Genomic DNA, 24,836 nt, shown 5'->3' with positions numbered 1-24,836 from the left:
ATGACTGGGATAGCATATGTTCACAGAACCTAAATCATTATCACTGTATGGTAAAGATGTCTGAAAAAAAAAGGAACCACACAGTATTATAGCTTTACACAACATGTACATTAAGGCAACAGAAGACATCAAAACACACATGCACACAGAGCAGGAGATGCTAAACAATGGCAAGAAACACAATTGCTAGGCCATTTTTCTCCGAAGCAAAATGATGAATGTAGAGATGGAGGAAGATGAAGGATGTTCCTCACAGACTACAGCATCTAATAATATGCTGCTGAACCAACCTGTACATATGTTCTGTGACAACAAGAACAGTAACCTGATTCCTGTAAGCCTACTAGTCACAAGATTCTAGTCTTCTGTTTGTCTGAAACTGTTAGTTGTACTACACCGGGAAACAGGTATGGATTTTCTACTACAGCATGGAACAGGTATGGATTTTCTGTTATTTACTAAAATTTATTCCAAGACAGATCAATTCACCAGATATCACACTTACAGTGTAAAGTTAGAGATGAATGCAGAGCTTGGAAGAGTGAATTCAAAAACTGCTTCTTGGGCTTTGGCGTGCGGGTTTTCCATCACAGAGTGAACGGTGGTAAAAGCATATCTGGATACTACATTGCAACGGATGAAAAGGCTGCTGATCTTCAGCTGTAGGGAGACAGAAAAGGTAACATACTGAGACACATTGCACTGAAATATAAGTATAACTGCAGTTAACTTTTTCTATCACCAGCCAACTCCATCACCTTTTTAAGGGGTAGCCCTCACTCCTGCTTTTTATAGTTAACACTGATTTCAGCCTACTGATACTGTCACAGTCTCAGTAATGTGACTAGAAAATACAATGCTCTCTTGGACTGCTTGCTTATTTCATTTAATCAGTGACACTAAGTGAAGAGGCCATCATCATGAAGATGTTGATTACACCATAGTTCTCCAGATTGCTATATTCAAAGAAGTTTGTGCTTAGTGTGTTAACATTGTCATTATACCATGATCCCCCATTAATATTCCAAAACGTGCACGCTGATTGGTCAGCGTGCATGTTTTAAATCGACTTATACTAATGGAAAAAGGTCCAGTCGCCCGACTTTTTCCATTAGTATAAGTCTTTTTTAAAACACTGTCTCGCTATGTTAAAGGAGTTTAACATAGTGAGACAGGTTTAAAAAAGCAACGGAGATCTCCATTGCTTTTTTTAAAGCTGTCTCGCTATGTTAAACTCTTTTAACATAGCGAGACAGTGTGTAAAAAGCAACGGAGATCTTGCTTTTTCCGTTGCTTTTTTCAAAACTGCCTCACTATGTTAAATGGGTTTAACATAGCGAGACAGCTTTAAAATAAGCAACGGAGATTCTCCGTTGCTTTTTTTAAAGCTGTCTCACTATATTAAATGGGTTTAACATAGCGAGACAGCTTTAAAATAAGCAACGGAGATTCTCATACCCATTTAACATAGCGAAACAGTAAAAAGCAACGGAGGTCTTGCTTTCTCCATTGCTTTTGCCCACAGCTCTGATGTACTGCGTAAGCATACGCATGCGCAGTACATCAGAACTGCCACAGAATACCAGACAGCTGCGGAAGGGCAGCAAGGAGGCATTATACAATGCCATTATTTAAGAAAAGTAATTATTTTTTTTCTTAAATAATGTCATTGTATAATAGCAATAACCCACTTCTGGGTGTGGGTAATGCTGGATTTACCCATGGTTGGCTTTGTTTGGCCACTCGGGCTTCGCCCTCGTGACCAAACCACGCCAACCGTGGGTAAATCCAGCATTACCCACACCCAGGCATGGGTTATTGCTATAATAAATGAATGAAATAAAACTATTTGACACTTCCTGTATTAAGGGGTTGGTGAAATTAAAATGAAAGAGAAATTATGTTCCAACAAATGTCATTCATCACTTCACCACGGATGGTGGCTTAATTAGAATTGTAGGCATGAAACAACATAAAGAAACATGTCTCATCTTTGCTAATGCAATGCTTTTCTGCTTGTTTTTAAGTTGTGTATATACTCTGAGCTGACAGATATTATTTTTTTTTTACATTTGTTGACCGGGCTGGTCCAACTAGATATATGTCCATTTTCAGCAGAGGCCCAGGGTGAAAAGCTCCAAGAGATACAGTTAAAAATAGCAAATTTACAGAATTTACTCATATAAAATATACAATAGCACACAAAAATTTCACTCAGAGAGAAAAAAGTACAAGAGAAAAAAAAATAAATAAATAAATATGCAATAGTGCAGTCATAAATTATTGAAGTAACAAACTAATACAGAGATATATTACAGATGCAACAACAGGAATTAAATTACAGGATGTGGGAGTTCAAAATTAAGAGACTAGCAGAAAGGTAAGATAAGTACTACTTTGTATGCAGAAGAATGTGAACATACTAGTAGCAAAGGCAGTCTAGTCAGGGTTAGTGCAGGGGCAAAGCCAATGAGTTTTGAGGTGAGTTTTGAGATGAGATTTAAAGCTGGGGAGAAGGAGATTGAAGTGAGGTTGTCAGGAAGAGAGTTCCAAGCCTTTCCTACTGTGTTAGAGAACAAGGAGGCTCCTGCCAAGTTATTCGATTTACATGTTGATATGTTTGTTAGAAGAACGTAGGCTTTTGAGGTTGCACTATGATGTAATAAGAGTATTGAGAACAGGGGTGTTGGGTTTATACAGGATTTTATGGGCCAAGGAGATCTGATGAAATAAGATAAGATTTTGAAGCTCAAGCCATCTTAATTGCCTTAGGTTTAAGCAGTGATGAGTTCTGAACGTGGAGTTAGAGGCAAATCTGGCAATACTGTTGAAAGTGACTGCCAGTTAGGAGAAGTTAGTTTTGGACAGGTTAGTGTAAATAAGGGAGGCATAAAGTAGGGTAGAGATCAGATATGAATGGGCAATGCAAGTTTTAGCAAAAGGTGTAAGAAATGGTTTAATTCTATGCAGGGAGCCTAGTTTTCTGTTAATTAATTTTATAGTGTTTTTAATGTGAGTTTCAAAACATAGGTTGTTGTCTATCTCTACTCCGAGGAGCCTGATGGAAGGGTCAGGTGATATGATAGCACCAATGTTGAGAGGAGAGGATTTACAGGTGGGGGAGAAGAGTAACAGTTTGGTATTTTTGGGGTTTAAGATTAAGCAACGTTTAAGTTTCAACTGTTCTGAAAGTTTGTTGGGTGATGGAATGCAGTTCTGAGGGGGATGAGGCAGAGCAAATCAAAGTAGAATCATCAGCGTTTTGTATACAGGTTGCAAAGGGAATAGTGGTGTGAAGATCATTTATAAAAATAGAGAACAGGAGGGGGGCCAGTATAGAGCCTTGTAGGACTCCAAGGGTAATGGGGAGGAGGTTGGATAAGTTATTTTACCAGAGCACAGCCTGTTGTCTGTTATGCAAATAAGACTCAAACCACTTTATTGCACTAGAGTCAAGTCCAAAATTTTTGAGTAAATTAATCAGAATATGGTGATTAACCATACTGAAGTCTTTGGACAGGTCTATAAAGAGAGCAGAGGTCAGAATACTATTATTTGATTTTTGTTGATGCAGTCAGTGAAGGAAAGGAGGGCTGGCATGGTGCTGTGGAAAGGTCTAAAGCCATGTTGACAGACAGCCAAGTAGGTTGTTATTAAACATGTGCTTAAGAAGTTGTTTTTGAACACATTTTTCCATGATTTTAGCTAGGGGGGAGAGAAGGGCTATGAGTCAGTAGTTGGAGAGTTCTGTTGAGTTACCACCTTTGTGCAGGGGAATGATATGTGAAATTTTCCAGATGGAAGGAATGAAGCCTTCTACAAAGATTCTGTTAATCAGAATGGAAATGGGATAGGCTAAAGGTTTGGCTGTGATTTTTAGATACTGAGCTGGTATATGGTCGGCAGAAGGGGAGGAGGTTTTAAGTTTTTGGAGAAGAGAACAGATAAGAGATGTAGGTACAAGATGCAGTAGAAAAGATGGAAAATAAGTGTTAAAGGAGGTGGACTGAGAGGAGATGTTGGGGGCTAGTTGATTTGCTAAGGCCTGGACAGTTTCAGAAAAGAAGGTGTTAAAGGCATCAGCAGTTTGTTTAGGGTTGTTTTGGGAAGTAGCTATGGGGCAAGGGGTGTCAGAGTGACCAGGCTTTAAGAAGCTATTTATATCCTGCCCAGAACATTTGAGGAGTTTGCTGGTTAGCTAGTTGTAGGTTATAGTAGTAGCTACTTTTGTCATGTAGAACAGCTTTTTTAGTGGTATTTCTAATTTGTCTAAAGTTAAGTTGGTCGGTAGGAGCCTTAGAGCAACAAAATGTGGTCCAGAGTTTATTTTGCAGAGTAGTTTTATGTCTTGTATCTTTTGAGAGCCAAGGGGCTGGTTTTGAGCATATTCTGATAGATCTTAGGGGAGCATGACAGTCTAAAATAGACAGAAACTTGGAGTTGAAGTAAGCTACAGCATCATCCAGTGAAAGTTGTTTAAGTGTAGACCAGTTGCAAGCATTAAATTCAGAAAGGAAGGTTTCAGGGTTAAAGTTTCTATTAGTCCTGATCATTTTGTATTTAGTTAGGTTAGGGGATGCAGTTTTAAGTCTGAATAAGTACGTAAGAGCACGGTCACTTAAATAATCAGGTAGTGTACCTACTGTGTAAGTATGGTGGTGCTTATTTATCAGAATCCAGTCTAATAAGCTTTCTTTGTTGTTAGTTTTGTTGATTCTGGTAGGGGTTTGAATGATTTGAGAAAAAACATGAAGATTTAAGAGGGTGGGAGGGTCTACAGAGGTGCAGGGTATCCAGTCTATATTGACATCCCAGAGGACTATGGTTTCTTGTGGAAATTGAATAGAAAGCCAGCTAAGAATCTCTTCTAGGGTACTGATATTATTTCCAGGGGGGAATGTAGGTGCAGATTATAAAGATGGACTTGTGTGGATTAAGCTGGAGCTTGGTGACAAGGATTTTGGCATTATTTGTGAAGGGAGATTTTCCTTGTATGACAGTAATTTGTAAACCAGTTTTGTAAAGGATAGCTATCCCACCACCTTTTTTGGCTTTACAGTCAAGTATGTGGATGTTGTAGCCAGGGGGGTTAGATTCCCTGTCTAGGGTTGTAGGTTTGAGCCAGGTTTTGGATAGGCATAGGATGTTGAAAGACTGTATGTCTAGCAGGGCATGGATGTGAGTGATTTTATTATTAATGCTGCGGATGTTGATGTGAGCGAAGGAGAGAGAGTTAGGGGGTTTGGAGGATATATTTGGGCATATGGGAGGTCTACAGAGTGGGTTTATAGTAGCAGTTTTGATTGGGCCAGGGTTGGGATGAATGTCACCTGCTAGAAGTGATAGAAGTAGTCTTTTTATTAGGTCTGAGGGCTTGGAGAGGATGAGTAAGGATTTTCTGTTTCTCTGATAAGAGTAGGAGAAGTGGAGTTTTCTGTGGAATTTAGCACAACGGTAGCTGGGGGAGGAAATGATGTTTGGGGAAGGCTGAAATGTGTTCAGTGGAGCAGAGCTAATATCTTGAGAGAGGATGTGTGGTTCTTTGAGGCTAAGATGTTCATAAGAGGTAAGAAGGTAGGGTAGTATAAGGAGAGGCAAAGGTGAGAAAAGGAAGATTAGTTTTAAATAAGTTGAGGTTACAAGTGAAGGCATAGTGAATATGGAGGTAAAATGAGAGAACGCTTGGGAAATGGAAAAGAACACATACACAGGTATAGAAGGAGGAAGTTAAGTAAGAGGCAAAGATGCAAGAGGAAGGGTATTGGATGACAGGAAAAAGGGGAGGGGTAAGCTATGGTTGGAGAGTTAATGAGAATGGGAGTGGTTAGGGAAATATAAGTGTAAGTGTACCGAGTGTGGGTGGGATTTGAGGGGTAGGGTAGGGTGCGGAGTGAGCCCGAAGGGCGAATGGAGCGGGTTCAGACAAAGTGAAGGAAGACAGTCAGAAAACAATCAAACAAAGCAGAAAAGGTAAGTTGGAGTGGGAGAGACGAGTGACAAAGAGGCAAAGCTTGAGGTCTAGTCAGAGAAGGAATAGAAAAAGGTATAAGGTGGGCTGTGTAAAGGATTCAAAGTGTTAGGAATTTGCAGCTTGTAATTATAAAGCAAAGATTAAGGGAAAACAGGTAGCGGAATACTTCAGGAATAGGGCACCATCTAGTGGGCAAAAAAGTGTAAAACATAGAAAGGGGAGTTGGGGGGATTGGAGCAGGGAGAGAAGAAAAGAAAGAAACCAAAAACTGGCGATTTTCAAGAGGGGACTTTTAACAAAAGGAGGACAGGCCAGAAATGTGGGAGGCAGCAGCTAGACAGTGGAGAGAGGAGGTGAGGCTGCTAGGAGTCCTGACTAACAGGCATTACAGTCAGTCAGGGCAAAAACCAGACAATTAATTAAAAAAGAGAAATTAAAAAATAGCTAGAGGAGCACCACATACTTTCTAGCTTCTTGAGAGTACTGGGTTCTGAGGGGAGACCCAAAAAATTGAGAAACAGGGGAAGAGGCAGGAGAAGGTCCTTAATAGTAGTTCTTGCTTGCCAGGAAATTCCCAAGGTCCAGGGAGTAGGAGTTTGTTAAAAAGAGGTACAGGATCACTTGAGCTGGGTACACCTAGCAGCCAGCGGAAACACCAGGATAAAGATGAGGTCAGGGACAAGAATAAACAGAATTAAAAAAAAAATGTGAAACACTCTCTGCTGTGAAATGTTTACATATTTTTTTTTCAATTTGTAAGGTTACATGTTTTACAACAAGCTGAAACAAGCACTGCTATTGCTACTTGTTCAGTTATACTGTTAGTGTAGTATGTAAGCCTGTTAAAATATGCATTAGGTTTGTAGACCTAAATGAAATACCTGCACTGGTTCAGTTTTTAGTATTGTTGCTGTGTATTGCACTGTTATTGCTACTTGTTCACTTATACTGTTAGTGTAGTATGTAAGCCTGTTAAAATATGCATTAGGTTTGTAGACCTAAATGAAATACCTGCACTTGTTCCGTTTTTAGTTGAATTTAGAACATAAGCTAAAATAGGGATAATTATTATGGAATATAAAATATTATACTATAACTATAGGAATCAATCAGAAGAGGTAAAAAACAAACACTGGGAAGAAAGATTAGATATGCAATTTACAAAGAAACAATGGGAGGACATATGTATTAACATTTTTGCCTGGAAGTGTTTGCATAGATACTTTTATACCCCAAGTAAACTCTAAAGAATTTTTCCTCAGGTAGATGACCAATGTTAGAGGTGTTGTGGGGAAGAAAGAGGTTACTAGAAACATATGTTTTAGGAGCGCAATGAATTGGCAGACTTTAGAAATTCCCTGCAGAATACTCTGTCAGAACTACTTGGTGAACAAATGTGCGCAACTAAGGAAATTATTTTTTGAGATGGGATACAGGATCCGAATTGCCTAGACGTAATAAGGCCTTGTTAAGTTAGTTAGTTCTGGTGACTGCCAAAAAAGGAATTATAAGAAAATGGAAATCAAAGTCTAAACCAACTATACTTGAAGCAGTGAATATTGTAACAGAGATAAAAGAGCAGGAATTGGGATCTTTAGAAAAGGACAGGAGTAAATTACATATAAAAAAATGGACATTGTGGGAACAATGCAGGCAGAGAAATGTTTTGGAGGAGGAATGAGGTTTAAGAGAAGGCAGGAATTGAATAAGTTATACAATGCTGTTTAGAGTATATGATATATAACAATAAATGTGATGTATAATGTTTGTAAATGTGAACTTATGAATATGGTTTGATTACTTTTATATAAATGTAAGTTTACCTGGGTCACAAGTGATAATGCAATAAAGTTGTTTAAAAATAAATTTTATATTGTCTGAGTGGGTTCCAGCATGAAACTTTGACTTCCTCAAAGCCAGCACTTGAAAAGAATGAAAGAATTACCAAAAACCGAAAGGGAAAAAAGGGAATCATTGCCAGCAAGCAAATAGAAATCACACCAACAATGATTTCCTTTGGAGAAAAGCATTCAGCCTGATGTCATTCATCTTAGTTTTGTGTGAATTACTAATCTCTGAGGAATTTCTCCTTGAGATTGTATTGGGAAGCTGTCTAAGTTCTGTGCAATATATGTGTTTTATTCAGCATGCATATGGGTTTATGTGCATGAGTGTATGAGGATCTTTAGGACAGGGCCATGAAGATTAAGTTTGAAATGTGCACTATTATCATTATGGATCACAAAACCTCAATAATTCAAAAATATTTATGCAGGATGGGGGTACCATCCACACCTTTACTAAAACATATAGTCATCTCTGACATCTCACCACTGTACTAAAACATGTAGTCATCTCTGACATCTCACCACTGTACTAAAACATGTAGTCATCTCTGACATCTCACCACTGTACTAAAACATGTAGTCATCTCTGACATCTTACCACTGTACTAAAACATGTAGTCATCTCTGACATCTCACCACTGTACTAAAACATGTAGTCATCATTGACATCTCACCACTGTACTAAAACATGTAGTCATCTCTGACATCTCACCACTGTACTAAAACATGTAGTCATCTCTGACATCTCACCACTGTACTAAAACATGTAGTCATCTCTGACATCTCACCACTGTACTAAAACATGTAGTCATCTCTGACATCTCACCACTGTACTAAAACATGTAGTCATCTCTGACATCTCACCACTGTATTAAATATGTAGTCATCTCTGACATCTCACCACTGTACTAAAACATGTAGTCATCTCTGACATCTTACCCCTGTACTAAAACATGTAGTCATCTCTGACATCTCACCACTGTACTAAAACATGTAGTCATCTCTGACATCTCACCACTGTACTAAAACATGTAGTCATCTCTGACATCTCACCACTGTCCTAAAACATGTAGTCATCTCTGACATCTCACCACTGTCCTAAAACATGTAGTCATCTCTGACATCTCACCACTGTACTAAAACATGTAGTCATCTCTGACATCTCACCACTGTACTAAAACATGTAGTCATCTCTGACATCTCACCACTGTACTAAAACATGTAGTCATCTCTGACATCGCACCACTGTACTAAAACGTGTAGTCATCTCTGACATCTCACCACTGTACTAAAACATATAGTCATCTCTGACATCTCACCACTGTACTAAAACATGTAGTCATCTCTGACATCTCACCACTGTACTAAAACATGTAGTCATCTCTGACATCTCACCACTGTACTAAAACATGTAGTCATCTCTGACATCTCACCACTGTACTAAAACATGTAGTCATCTCTGACATCTTACCCCTGTACTAAAACATGTAGTCATCTCTGACATCTCACCACTGTACTAAAACATATAGTCATCTCTGACATCTCACCACTGTACTAAAACATATAGTCATCTCTGACATCTCACCACTGTACTAAAACATGTAGTCATCTCTGACATCTCACCACTGTACTAAAACATATAGTCATCTCTGACATCTCACCACTGTACTAAAACATGTAGTCATCTCTGACATCTCACCACTGTACTAAAACATGTAGTCATCTCTGACATCTTACCCCTGTACTAAAACATGTAGTCATCTCTGACATCTTACCCCTGTACTAAAACATGTAGTCATCTCTGACATCTTACCCCTGTACTAAAACATGTAGTCATCTCTGACATCTCATCACTGTACTAAAACATGTAGTCATCTCTGACATCTCATCACTGTACTAAAACATGTAGTCATCTCTGACATCTCACCACTGTACTAAAACATGTAGTCATCTCTGACATCTCACCACTGTACTAAAACATGTAGTCATCTCTGACATCTCACCACTGTACTAAAACATGTAGTCATCTCTGACATCTCACCACTTTACTAAAACATGTAGTCATCTCTGACATCTCACCACTGTACTAAAACATGTAGTCATCTCTGACATCTCACCACTGTACTAAAACATGTAGTCATCTCTGACATCTCACCACTGTACTAAAACATGTAGTCATCTCTGACATCTCACCACTGTACTAAAACATGTAGTCATCTCTGACATCTCACCCCTGTACTAAAACATGTAGTCATCTCTGACATCTCACCTCTGTACTAAAACATGTAGTCATCTCTGACATCTCACCCCTGTACTAAAACATGTAGTCATCTCTGACATCTCACCCCTGTACTAAAACATGTAGTCATCTCTGACATCTCACCCCTGTACTAAAACATGTAGTCATCTCTGACATCTCACCCCTGTACTAAAACATGTAGTCATCTCTGACATCTCACCACTGTACTAAAACATGTAGTCATCTCTGACATCTCACCACTGTACTAAAACATGTAGTCATCTCTGACATCTCACCACTGTACTAAAACATGTAGTCATCTCTGACATCTCACCACTGTACTAAAACATGTAGTCATCTCTGACATCTCACCACTGTACTAAAACATGTAGTCATCTCTGACATCTCACAACTGTACTAAAACATGTAGTCATCTCTGACATCTCACCACTGTACTAAAACATGTAGTCATCTCTGACATCTCACCACTGTACTAAAACATGTAGTCATCTCTGACATCTCACCACTGTACTAAAACATGTAGTCATCTCTGACATCTTACCCCTGTAGAGGAAAGGGACATTTTTTTTGATAGAACTCTTGTATCTTCCTGTCACCATTTTCTTTTGAAACTCTTCTTGAAACTAGGTAATTCAAACTCTTGTGCATCAAAAATTGTCTTAATTGTGTGTGTGTGTGTGTGTGTGTGTGTGTGTGTGTGTGTGTGTGTGTGTGTGTGTGTGCGTGTGTGTGAACAAAATCTCTTTTGGAGGTATAGGAAGACATGGTCCAGATCTGCAAAATGAAAGCATAGTCAATAGTCAAAAGAGTACAAATTGTCAGCGATGCCAGGGGTATAAAGCTGTGGCCTCACAATTAAAGTCAGGCTTAATACTTTGGAACTTTTAAAATGCTTACTTCTAAACACCCATGTATTTTATAATTCTGCTGCAAGTTTCACAAGAGGCACACAAATGATTTCACAGATCATAAATTCGCAATTTCGGGGTGTAAGCAAAGTAAACTTTACAGAAATGGCATTCATATGTGCTCAAGTAATGTATGTGGTCTATGTTTTGGTTAGCAATACTGAGAAGTGTCAAAGCTATGAGGTTGTATAAATCAGATTAAATGCTGACCCATAACTCTGGTAAGTTTTTAATATTCTTGTCCTAAAACTACAATTTAATCTTTAATACAGGAGGAATCAACATTTTGTCACACGGAGGAAACTTTCAGAAAGAAATCATGAAATGTCTTTCTGGGGTAGTAAAAACTGAGTAAAATAGCAGCTATTTTATTCATCTAATGCTCCAGAGAAACTAATGTATGGACAATTTAAAAGTGCAAATACTGCCAAAGTGAAGTAAGTGCCTTTATAATATTATGCACAGTCTCATAAATGTAACTATCTTCAATGCTTTAATAGCCAGTGTGAATGCATTCCTCTTATAACCTTAACTACTAAAATAATGTAATATAAATATGCATTTTTCTTCCCAATACTGAATTCAGATCACAGTTGTGTATTCATCTTTTTTGACAAAAATTGCAGAATTTTAGCATTGCAGCTTTTTTAAGGTTGGGATCCCATAGACGACACGTTAAAAATTCTACTATCAAAGTGTTAAAACAGTGACCAAATTATAGCAATTAACTGAATTATTCTTTCAAATGTATTAATAATGGAAATTCCATTGAAATGCATTGCAAATTTTCCCCTGGTTTGTGCTTTAGTTAAAAAAATGAAAATGCCTCTGCCATCTTTGCCAATGGAAGAAGATGATACTGAAACTACAGAAGTTAATATTTACATTACAGCTGTGGGAGCAAATGCTCATTATTGGGAAGGTCAGAGTGATGATGCAGAAATGGTAACACATTTTTTTCATTACAAGAAAAAAAAGAGATGAGTTTTTTTAATATCAGGTAGTGGCACTGAACAAATAGTCACCTTCAAGTGTCTCAAAATAGAATGTGGGAGGATTGGACACTGAATGACATTCCAGCATGCAGGAGAGGAGTGAAAGCTATGGCTTTATGCATTTAAATAATCTGTATTGGAAAGGCTTAGCTTCTACTAGTCTACCAAAGTAAAGAAGCTGAGATTCCTTCAGTTGTTTTCTAGACCATTAAGTGCATAGGTACTGGGTTGATTAAAAATTGTGGGGGACTTGGGAAACCACATGGGTCATGATCTATTCCTTATGACATCAACAAGGAGAAAGGTCAAGGCTCACATTTCCTTACAGGTGAAAAGTCAGCACACCTATATCTCAGCATGTCTAGCACTGGTTCCTGAACTAACGTCAACAGACCTCTTCGTCACATAGCATGGCTATGTAATGACCAAATGATAACTTCAACACAGAAAGAAAAATAAGTAACACTTCATGCACTGACCTTTCCACTTAAGTGGATAATGACTACACATAGGGTGGTAGCCATGCAGCAGGGAAAAGGTACAGTAAAAATTATTTTGCTGCATACCCTACCTTTAAAACATTACTTTGGTGTTTTAGTGGTATAAATAAAAGGTCTACATTTCTGAAAAACCTGGAATTACAATGTGTCTACATTCATATAAAATGCAAAATGAAACAAACAATAAGTATCAGAGTCTAGCTATACACTGACTGCACAGCAGAAAGAGATAACATAAATGTCTCTTCTCTGTTCAGCTTGTTATCAGCAGCATAATACGATTACGTTATATAAGCTTTTGTTGGCTTATGATCATTCTCTTGTTTGTTCTACAGAGACCAACTCATCTGAGCTTAGTTAGGTGATAACCAGGCATCATTTGCTGATAGTTCTGTTAAGAGTAGTAACATTCACCCAGCAAAATCTGTTACAGTTAGGAAATATTCTAAAACAAACATCCTACTAAGCAACAGTTTTGTCAAAATTCAGCCTATGCAGAATTTTCACAGAAATATTGTACAAACATGTAAATGACTGCATAGAGGCTGCTGTATCTACCGGAAGTAAGCCCAAATCAAACCCCAAAACCAAACCACACTGGGGGAATCTTAATCTTAATCACAAAACAGACCCCCCCAAACAAACCACACTGAGGGAATCTTAATCTAAACAGTGTATATAACAAAATGAAAACAAGTCATGGCAAAAGTCAGAAAGAGTAACTCTCATAATGTCAGGAGCTCACTAATTAAACTAAACAGGAAATTAAGAGGACTCATTAAATCCAACTAGGCTAATTACAAGGTCAAGATAGCTTACCAGGTTAAAGATAACCACAAGGCTTTCTTCAGTTATGTCTGAAACCTCAATGGTAACATGCAACAGTGTGGAGAACTGGTTGTACATGGTACCACCTTCACTGAACAGAGTGACATAGTGAATCTGCTGGCTGACAAATTCAGCTCAAGCTTCACCACTACCGCCCCCCCACCACCCTTCATGAAATCCCTACTAGCATACCCTCCCTCAGCTATCAACTGGATGCAGGTCACAGCAGCGTTCACTAAAGCTAAAAATACAGCCTCAGTCGGGCCTGACAATATTTCAAATTACCTACTAAATAACTTAAAACATGACCTATCAAGACCACTTGAGTCACTTTTCAACTGTAGCCTTAAAACAGCCTATATACCAAGTGAATGGAAGATGGCAACAGTTATCCCCCTTCACCAGGGAGGACCCATTAGTCTGAATAATCTAGTATGCAAAGCCATGGAATGAATTATCATGGAAATGATCAAAAAGACATTGGCAATCTACAAACACTGGACCCATCCTAATTTGGTTTTGTCAAAGGAAGGTCATGCCTACTTAACCTAGTAGCATTCTTTGAGTTTGATACAATATCCCAATCAGATATTGTGAACAAACCCACCAAACTAGGCATAAATACCTACATAACTCACTGGATTCCCAGCTGGTTCACAGCTAGTACCCATGAAGTCAGGATTGGTGAGACCACCTCCACAAAGAGGCAAGTTAACAGAGGAGTACCACAGAGCTCCATGTTGGGTCCAAATCTGTTTGGCAACTACTCTCAGAGGTCTGGCTAATGTCAAGGGCCTTTGGCTCACCAATTTCAAAGAAGACAACAAACTGGGAGCTATCATAAATTTTCCCAAGAAACTAACATCCTTCAAGATGGTCTAATGCAGAAAAATGATGAGTGCCAAAGCCACAGATTAAAACTCATTGCAAAGAAGTGCATTATACTGCCTCCATTGATAAGATACCCCTGTGAGTTGACCTGGTAGTTAGAGATCCAGGAACATATGTAGACAGTAATCTGGCCTTTGATCAACATGTAGTCAAGGAAGTAAGAAAATCATTCTATGTTGTCCAATTTATAAGGAACGATATGGCATTCAGGTCCAAAGAAGTTATAGTATCACTCTACCCGGCCTTTCTCAGATGCATAATTTATCATGTACCTGACTAGGCATATGCAACATGTGGACTGCCCATAGAGGTTCTTTACCAAGTGAATCCAGGGTATTAACATTGTTCTTTACAGAGTGCCTTAGAGCCCTGTCTCTATACTCTGTCTCCTGCAGACTGTTGAGAGGCAATCTGTGCTCGGCATATAAGCCATCCTTAGATCAGGCCGTAATGGAGTTTTTGCACATTGGCAAAATGAACAGCACCAGAAACACTTGATCCTGAGATTTTAACTTTGCTTGCAACATAAATAAAATATACTTGCAAGACAGATGTTTGTCTGAAAGGATTCCCGTGCTCTGGAATAGGCTCCCCATCCAACTGAAGCAGAGTCCATCTCTAACCCTATTCAAATGTAACCTTGACCATTGAATGGAAAATCATAAATTCATTCCCAGGCTGGCCCTAATGTCTCCTATGGACAGAGACCAATAATAAATATTCCCTAACTAACATAATTCCCACATAACTTTTTAGCAATCTCCTAAGTAACATACCCGTCCTTACAAACATCCCACTACAATTAAGACACACGTGACAAAGAGACACAACTGGGTAGTATATACTTGTGAATTTGCAAACAAGCGCAGAGTAGATCATTAGATTTATTTATTTTATTTCAAATTTGTTAACCAGGGTAGAGTACTGATCCCACTGCACCTATTTCAAGCCCAGTCCAAGGTAAAAACAATGCATACATGACATTATACAAAGAGTGAATGGCAAAATGCAGTATCTACATATATTATATACAAAGTGAATATCACAGTTGTTTTGAGGGTATAAAGACAATAGATAAATTACATATATAAAGAGTGACTGGCAAAACACACTCCATACATGCATTATATACAGAGTGTAAAACAGAGATGGTAAACTGAAAGAATCAGAATGAAAAATATAGGCAGAGAAAGATATGTACAGGGAAGCAGGGTAGGAAGATGGTAAGTTATATGATCAGAGAAATAGCAGTTGCATTTTCCTAGAGTATTGAAATATACTTTCATTTCTTAGTGGAAAATTGGGTAACAGGAATGATCTTTAAGAAAAGAAGGGAGTTAGGGATCAAGGATTGACAAAGCAGGATCTGGGCAGTGAAGCATAGTTTTGGGTGTTTGGAGGAGAGGTCAGGAAGGGTTAAGATTTCTAAGGTTGGATTTAGGTGCAGCTCTGAACAGTCTGGAGGCCAGTGGAGGAAGGTGTCATTCTTAGTAAATGTAAATAGTTAAGAGGCAAGTAGAAAGTCAGCACAATGTTTCACAGGTAGCTAGTTAGCTTTTTCAGTGGTTTTGCGGTGGTTGTTCATTTCTTAGGGAGAAAGTGATGAATCTGCATATGGCATTTGAGATGGACTGAATGGAGGATGCAATTCTTTTAGACTCTGTAGCAATTAGGGGGAGGCAATATTCTAGCTGAGCCAGTAGGATACCTTTATCTAGGGCATTTCCACAGGTTTTGCAGAGAAATGGGAAGATCCAATTAGCCCAGAACAGGAGGGAGCTGACTTTTTTCTGTGTTATTCCAGGTAGAGTTGAAATTTAGGGAGGTGTTCAAGCAAATCTCTAGGTATTTGAATGAAGTGACATTTTAAATAGTATTATTAACATGATCAAGGAATTTTAGATGTCTGGATAGAGAGGTAAACTTTTGCCTGGTGCCAAAAAGCATTTCTTTTGTTTCGGAGTTATCAGTAATTGTTTACTAATGATCCATTGAATAAGGGCATGAAAATTAGCCTGAAGTTTGAGTTCAAGAGAAGAGACAGAGTTGTTGGAGGAAAACAGAACCATGTCATCATTATAAAGCAGGAAAGGAAGATGGAGTAAATCAGAAGTAAGTTTTTTAATACAGATAGAAAAGAACAGAGATGCCATAATAGATCCATGGAGGACACCTTTCTGCAAAGGGACTGATGAAGAGGAGAAGTAACAGTTAGAGAGGTAGTTTTGAACTGGGGCAGTATGTCATGACTAATGCCTATTTCAGTGAGATGGTCTAGGGGAATTGATCAACAAGATTAAAGGGTTTGTCCATTCTTTGCTTTTGAGAGAGAAGGTGGTATTGGTTGATATACTGAGTGAGTTACAAGTAAAGTAACTTTTTCAGAATCTTTCATAGGGTAGGGAGAATAGAAATGTGCCAAAAGTCTGACTGAATGGAGGGACAGGGCTTCTTAAGGAGAGGTTTTAACATGACATTTTTCTGGATATTAGGCACAGTCATACCTCCCAACCTGGAAACATCAAAAATCTGGACAAGGCCCATGAAAAATAGGTACAAATCCGTATGCTGATTAGCATCTAATTTGCATACATACTTATGTAACCCCACCCACCCCAGTGGAATTGTGGGATACCAACTTTCAAACGCAAACTGAAGAACAGACAACCAAAATATGGCACCAGAGTCCCCTGCAGCCATTCAAATGTCCCATTACCTGGCTATTTCACCCCATTTACCATAAACACTAATGTATGCATACTGCTTTACTTCTACAATGATTATTTGGATTTTATTTTCACATTTTACAGCATAACAATGCAGAAACACTAATAGATATCATCTGGTAAACAAAGTAACTCTCTCACAATGAAAATAGGCTTTACATTAAAACTTCTCTTTCCTTGAAACTCACATTCATTGAACAGCATTGAAACCCACACCATAGCCAAAGAAAATGCATCTGGCCAGTGGTGGATAATGATTACCTTTGGGCTGTTTTCAAATCATTGGCCCCTTGCACACAAAACAAGAAACATACATGTGTTCTTTTCTTTATACACCTTCCTGACTATTAAATTATATTCCTTGTATAATACAGCACACTTGTTAGAGCGCATTTTAAATTTGTTTTGAACATTTTTCCAGTAAACAATGAAACAAAATGCATGCGCGCGCACACACACACACACACACACACACACACACACACACACACACACACACGTTACTGTTTCCTTGTTTTTTTGGTTCTGCTCAGAATATGTAACTACTGAAAGCAACATTAGCTGGCTTGGGTCTGCTCTTGCTAAAGAACATTACTGTTTCCTTGTTTTTTTGGTTCTGCTCAGAATATGTAACTACTGAAAGCAACATTAGCCGGCTTGGGTCTGCTCTTGCTAAAGAATCTGCTGAATAGCTCTTTCTACTGAATGGCAAATGAACAGCTCAAGTTTCTGTTAAATTGTGAAAAAGCCATTTAACCATGTGAATTTCTAATTTATGGGACTTGCAGGCTTGCAGTACAGAAGAAAACAATTATTTAATGTTTGGGTTATAACTATGCATTTATTTACCAATTGTAAGCCAACAGCTGAATCATAATACAGAAGTGTGCAAAAGGGAATGATAACTGCACTACCCATAACCATTTTTAAACAAGAAAACATGTGTGGGCTGATTCCTCTAGCTCATAGCGTAACTCATGTAAAAAAAATAAACAGTTTAGTAGTAGAGATTGCTTTATGATTGGTATTCAACAAAATTACCTAATGGGCAAGGGTATATTATCCTCACACAGGCATCAAGCAGTTTTTGATTTGTCTTTTACTTGTCAGGTGCTTTCAATTACAACTGTGTGTATATAGTGACTCTTACAAAGAGCTGACAGCTTTATTATATGCATGTTCACTACTTGCATTTCTGACTTTAATATCATTTACCAGTTTAAAGCTCTCTGCATACTGCATTAAGCAACATTATACTGAATATATGCACAAAATACGTATAACAGACAATACAATAAGTGCAGCATTATAAAAAATACATGTCTCTAACAATATTTGGCTTTCAAGAAAATGTAAGCAGTTATAAAAAGAAAGTATTAAAAAGTATACACACACACACACACACACACACACACACACACACACACACACACACACACATGCACTGTGCAGAACGAGGACAGAGTATTTCATATGCAGAATGCACTTTATGAACTACTGCACTTCACCACTATGCAGAACGAGGAACAAGTATTTCCTGGGCAGAACTATATAGCAACAGAATTACAAATGAGCAGCTCAGCAGTTCCTTATATACACTACATACAAATGAATGAACTACAACTCTTCATTTCACCACTATGCGGAACGAGTATTTCCTAGGCAGAATTACACAGTCAGCAACAGAAAGAATTACAAATGAGCAGCAGTTCCTTGCATGCACTCTGAAATGCAGCAAATGAATGAGCAGCACTCTATGAACTATCTCCTTACATTCAGCAGCAAAACTACAACAGTTTCTTACATGCACTCTCTGAACTGCAGCACTATCCATTTCAGAACTGAGTCGAACTGAACCAGCAGCAACATGGAAATAAGAAACAAACTTACTTGCTTGAAATGGGGCACTTTCTGCACAGAACAGACAAGCAATACACACACTTTTGCAGACTGCCATTCTCGGTCTCGCACGTTAGAATTGCTGTTTCGTATTTCAGGCCAGCTTAACCAGAAAAAAAGCAATACACTTCCTGCACCTTAACAGAAGCAAGCAATATGCAAATACATAGTAGCATTACACTTTTGCAGACTGCCGTTCTACTTCTCGCACATTAAGAACTGCTGAGTGCTGACCCGGTTTTCATTTCAGCTTAAGTTTCTCTCGCAAGTACATAAGACAATAAGCCTTACAGTCTTTTTTTTTTTTTTTGCCTTACCTGGACTCTGGAGGAAGAAAAAGATATGCTATGATGTCTGTGCTGCACTAGTTGAATAAAACACGTGGCGCACTGGCGCCTTCTCTACAAGTTAAACTAAATGAAGTACACTAATATTGAATGGCTCTGCATTTTGACAGACAGGCTGTCTGTTGAAGCTGACGTCATCGCATACATGATGACTTCAGCAGCAAATTCAAAAAAAAAAAAAAAAACTGTGAAACTCGGAAATTAAAGGGGCCACTCGTAAATTCGTAGCACTCCAATATTTTGCCCTCAAAACCGGTATTTACCAAGGAATTCGGTACATTTGAGAGGTATGGGCACAGTATTTAAGTTGAATACACAGTTTGTAGAAGTGCTTCAATGGGGTTATGATATTGTCTCTATAGCAATAAATAAAATGTGGGTGAAGGATTAACAAAAACAAGATAAACAAGAGTCAATTGAGATAACTTAGATTTGCACAGGATCTACACTTCACTGTAATTTTCAAATACCATCTTAAAGGTGTAACACCATTATGTCACAGCCTAAGATGTGAATGTGTTAAACTGTACAGTTACCTAGAACAATCCAAAGCATACATCAGCTCCTTCTGTCCATAAAACAACAGCTGAAGTCAATTCAGACTGAAGTGTATAGGATATACATCTTTTGAGTACCATTTTCTCTTTACACTGCATCCTACATAGTTTATAGGTATATTTAATTTTGCTGACCACAGACAATGGTCTATGTCCCATGACTCATTTCAGGGCACACATAACAAGGCACCAAACAGAAAACTGATGCCTTTTAGGAGTAATAGAAGCATATTTTTAGTTTCAGTCATTTATGTTTGAGACATGAAAGTACATATATAAACAATTCTTTGTTTCCTAACAGCAAACATTTCTTATGAAAATGCACTGTGTATACATAGTATATTTAAAACTGCAGAACAACAGTAATGTTTATGTACAAATGGAGTTTTTTTTTTAATTCCTTTTTCTGAGTATTTGGAGTCATTCTTTTTTCAGTGTGTGCTTCCCAAACAACAGTCTCAGCACCATTCACCCCTTACACTTATAATATGAATCAATAGTTGTTTGTTGACTGCTGCTGTTGCAGAGTGCTAAAATGGTGCAATTTTGTTTTTATTTATTTTATAAGAATCGTTTTCTCACAGTTAGATTTAACATTTTAACTTGTACTGTAATTACAATAACTTCAGTATCAGTGGCACAATAGGTTACATAATTGCCTTAGGTGCTGAAATATCAAAAAGCTGTGGGTTCTATTCTATCCCAGGTGTTTGGATTAGTTTCCATTACTGACACTACAGTGCAGCATAAGGAGAGTAATACACTCCTGAATGAGCTATCATCCAGATGAGACAAACACAGGCCACGTCTGCGGCAACCTGAGTTGGTAGTAGTTTAGGTGGATTTCACATACTATCACATTTATAATTAATGCAAAGAGAACAACTCATTGGACATCTCTGTCTTACACCACTCTTCATATCTACCTCTTGGCTTACCCAGCCATTTACAAGTATTTTTACTTTATTATTACTATACACTGACATATATAATGTCCTAACCTTCTCACTTACATTATTTTTTTCATTATTACCCATAAGATTTCATATCCAACTGTTTCAAATGCCTTATTAAATCTCCTAACATGATTTTCACTTCTTCTTTTCTATTCACAATATCATCTACAACTTCTCTAATTATCATTAATAATTCTTGACTACCCTTCCCCTTTATATTACAGATACTATTTTACATAATATTTTCCATCTTAGTTTCAAATCTCTTTTGTATTATTTTCATAAAGCTCTTATAATCATTATTATTCAATTCTATTGGTCTCCAGTTTTTAATTGTCTTCTATCTGCCCTCTTCCATATGAATTTATATATTCAATTCCACTACATAATTATTTATACATAAAACCTTCATTTAACCATGCATTCAAATTCTTTAAAAATGTTTTTTTGCCAGTCCCTTAAATTTTTATGCATTTCACACCCTATTCTAACTGGTCCTGCAAACAAATCTATATTTACTTGTCCTAATGCATTATCTAGCTCATTTAAAGAAATCACCTTTTCCAACTATTTATTCTCTTTTCCTATTAACTTTTTTACTTTCCGTGTTTTATTCACTACCTTCTTTTTTCTTTAAACATATCTTGTACATATTGTACTACACTATTCATAATCTTTTCCTGAGTTCTTTCTATTTCTCATTTTACTTTTTTATTTCTCTCAACTGACATCTTCCTTTACTAATCTGGTTAAGTAACTTGATACTTTTCCTCTTTTTCTTGTAAAAAATATCTTTGCCTATTTAACATTTCTTGTATTGTTCTTGATTTCTTTAATATAAATCTTTTTGTCAAAGCACTTTCTATCATTAATTTTCCAATGCATCATTATATGTTCTTTTATAATTTCCTTGTCTACTTTTTTCACATCATATTGCCACTGTAGTAAGCATTTCATATATTTTTCTTAAATATCATCCACCTTTCAGACCAATTTTATAATATGTTCTTATAATAATATGATCTTTCCATAAATGTATTACTAATATTTTTCATTCTCCATTCCATGCTTTCTCATTTATCTTTTTTATTCATTTGCCTAGTTTTATATATTCCTTGCTTTCCTTTATCTCTAGCTATATTGCAAGATGATCAGAAAATCCTGTTTCAACTACCTCCTCTTCTCCTATTACTAAACCTTCTGATATTAGAAAATAATCAGTTTAATTTCTACAGATACCCCTTTTGTAAGTCCATGATTTTTACCCCAAAGTTTTTACTTACCACATCTTATAACTTCTAACATTTTTCTTATATAATTTTCTTTCTTTTTACATTTGCCTCTTAAATCACAATTAAAGTCTCCTGTTATTATAATACTCATATTTATCATTACAAAGTCTAAAATCTGATTAAATAAACTTTCCCTTTCTTTAACATATGTATAAGCATATAATTCTACATTTATGTCCTTTCCATTTTAAATCTACAATAGATAACCTTCCCATATTTCTAAAGTTACATTTAATATCTTTACTGTATTTGTACAGAATATGACTATTCAAGAACATCTCTCATTTCTCAAATTACAGATTATCCTTCCTCCCCATAATTTCTCTGTTTGCAGTCTCTCTTCATTTGTTAAAAATCTTGTGTCTTCTAATATAATTACGCCTACATCACATGTATTACACCATTCCAAAATCTGTGCTCTTCTTACTATATTCTTAATACTATTCACATTTACAGAAAGCACTCTAAAATTGTCATTTTCCCTTTTCCTTAGATTCATGATTTCATAAGTTCATAGCTAATTACTAGGCTCACTTTCTTAACAGGCCATTGTAAGCCTAGTCAAATTCTCTCACAAAATGAGAATAAACCACTGTACTTTGTGTCTGTAAGACAAACACGTTAACCATTATACCAACTCCCAGTCATTAAATATATATATATATATATATTTTTCATCCATTTCCTTTCTTTTTTTTGTACTTATCCCTTTAAATTTTCTTTTTCTGTTATGTACCCTTTCTACCAAGAAAATACTTTTTTTCTTTTACTACCTCCCAGTTTATGTCTTATCACTTATTTCAGAACCTTCTTCTATGTCCTCTTAATTATTTTTCATCTAATTTTTCTGCTATTTCTACTACTTCTAAAAATTGTATTTTCTATTTCCTTACTCCTATTTCAGTTTTGCAATTCAGCTGTAAATGTCCAATTTTGTTACATTTATAGCATTTCATTTCACATTTTTGCATCATGTCCCATTTCCCCACAATATAACATTTTCTTTTGTCATAGTTACTTATCAAATGATCTTTTCCACACAAAAAAACATACACACACAAAAAAAAAACCAAAAAACAAAAAAAAAACATGTTTTTGGTTGATCCTAGTATTTTGCAACACTCCTATTTCCCTCCACATGTATCATGCTTGTTATATGTATCATTTTTTTCTCTTCATATTTTTAAGACATTGTTACAATCCCAAATACCAGTCCATAAACCCCTTTTGTCATAAACTTTTGCAATGTCCAGTACTTCTTTAGATTAAGTTTCCAAATGTCATTTCAAAGGCTCTCTTTCTACCTCTGTTCAAAATTATACACAAATTTTCTTTTTTATTTCCCCATTTAAATGCTTTTATCATATAAAGATTCCATGGATTACAGTCTTTCTTTTTTTCCTATTCCCTAAGAAGATTTTCCATTGAAAAAACAGTCACATATATAATGTCACAAAATGTCTCTTTGTTAATAAGGAAAAATGTTCTTACCTGTTTTTACTCCCAAAGAACTATTACATTGTCCCACACTTCATACCTGTTGTCTTTGTCTTCTTTACTTTGAATCCTTACCAAGTACTTCATTTTTCATTTTTTTCCGCCTTCTTTTTTACTACTCCACTTTTGCCTTTTTTTACTTTCTCTGCATATGTTTTCTTTTTTGTCGCAGCACTATTCTTCAGGGTTATCTCTGCATTCTCCATTTGTATTTTCTCCATAATGTCCCCCCATGAAACAGCTTAATTTTCTGGCTTACTCTTCACCACCATTTCTTGAAGTAAATCATCCCTGACTGGAGGGTTGTAATTATATATCAACCATTTGCTGACTCATCTCCATCAAACAGATTTCTTTGAAACTTTCCAAAGACTCCTGCACACATTCTCCAGTTTCAATATTTGCTTTCTCCTCCATTTCTTTCACCACTCCATCATTTCCTTCTCTCTCTGTCTGCCTCCCTGTTTCTCCAGGCCACCTCTGTGCCTGGAATGGAAAAAGGAAATGCTCCTCCAAAATGGGTCCGACTCACAACAATGACAAGAAAGGGAAGTTCCCAATGAAATGACCAAATTTCCCCTATTAGTATAAATACAACCTTGAGTTTCCCCTGAATATAGGTCATTAGCCTCATGGGGCTAATCCAGTCAACAAAGGATAAATAAATAAATAAATAAATAAATAAATAACAATGTTGAGTGGAAGACTAAAACCAACTCCTATCTTTGCTGAGATGTTGAGGCATGTAATATGTGTCCTAAATAGTGTGAAAAGGAAGTGTTCACATAATTCTGGAACTGGTGAATGCCAATAAATCCTTATCAGATTTTAACCACTGAGTGAGAGCCTGAGTGCTTGAGTCAACAAAAGTTTGAAAGTCATCATGTTGTACTTTACATGGGACTTAGCAGCACTGGACTCTTGTGGAGTCACTTAAGAATACAGAGGAAAGCAGACTTACTTTCCAGTTTCTTCAAGTGTTAACATTTTTCATATCTATTGCACCTAATCAAACTGAACTATGATTGTGCCTGCAAGCTGGATTTACCTACTAAGACTTATTTTCTTATGAAACCTTACGGGTGTTTGCAACAAAGTTAAGGGTGGAGAATAAATCCAAAATTTCACAGCTAACTTTCTCCAGTAATCATCTGTAAACTATTCTGGAATAGTCTACCAAACTAGATTGCTGCAACCCAAACAGTGAAATTTATTACAGACCAGTGACACCTCCAGGTGTTTCTGTAGTTGCATCCTACTTACACCTCTGGGAAACTAATATAGCCTGTTCATATTTGCTTTGTTACTTTCAAAACAATGCTTTTTTCAAATTTCTAAAAAACTATTGGGGAAGCAAATATG

The 24,836-nt window shown here is 36.9% G+C and overlaps 1 protein-coding gene across 1 annotated transcript in view; it reads right to left on the bottom strand.

The window, feature by feature from the left end:
- Positions 1–24,836, bottom strand: part of ITIH6 (inter-alpha-trypsin inhibitor heavy chain family member 6) — a 539,081-nt gene that overhangs the window by 239,006 nt on the left and 275,239 nt on the right. Inside the window, exon 3 of the mRNA XM_044090532.1 lies at positions 506–660. Within this exon, the coding sequence (XP_043946467.1) occupies positions 506–660 (155 nt within the window). The remainder of the gene's footprint in view (positions 1–505; positions 661–24,836) is intronic.

The sequence above is a fragment of the Protopterus annectens genome, chromosome 12.part0 (assembly GCF_019279795.1).
Source record: "Protopterus annectens isolate FY-2018-M chromosome 12.part0, PAN1.0, whole genome shotgun sequence".
Lineage (NCBI taxonomy): Eukaryota > Metazoa > Chordata > Ceratodontiformes > Protopteridae > Protopterus > Protopterus annectens.
This window is presented reverse-complemented; position numbering and strand designations above follow the sequence as displayed.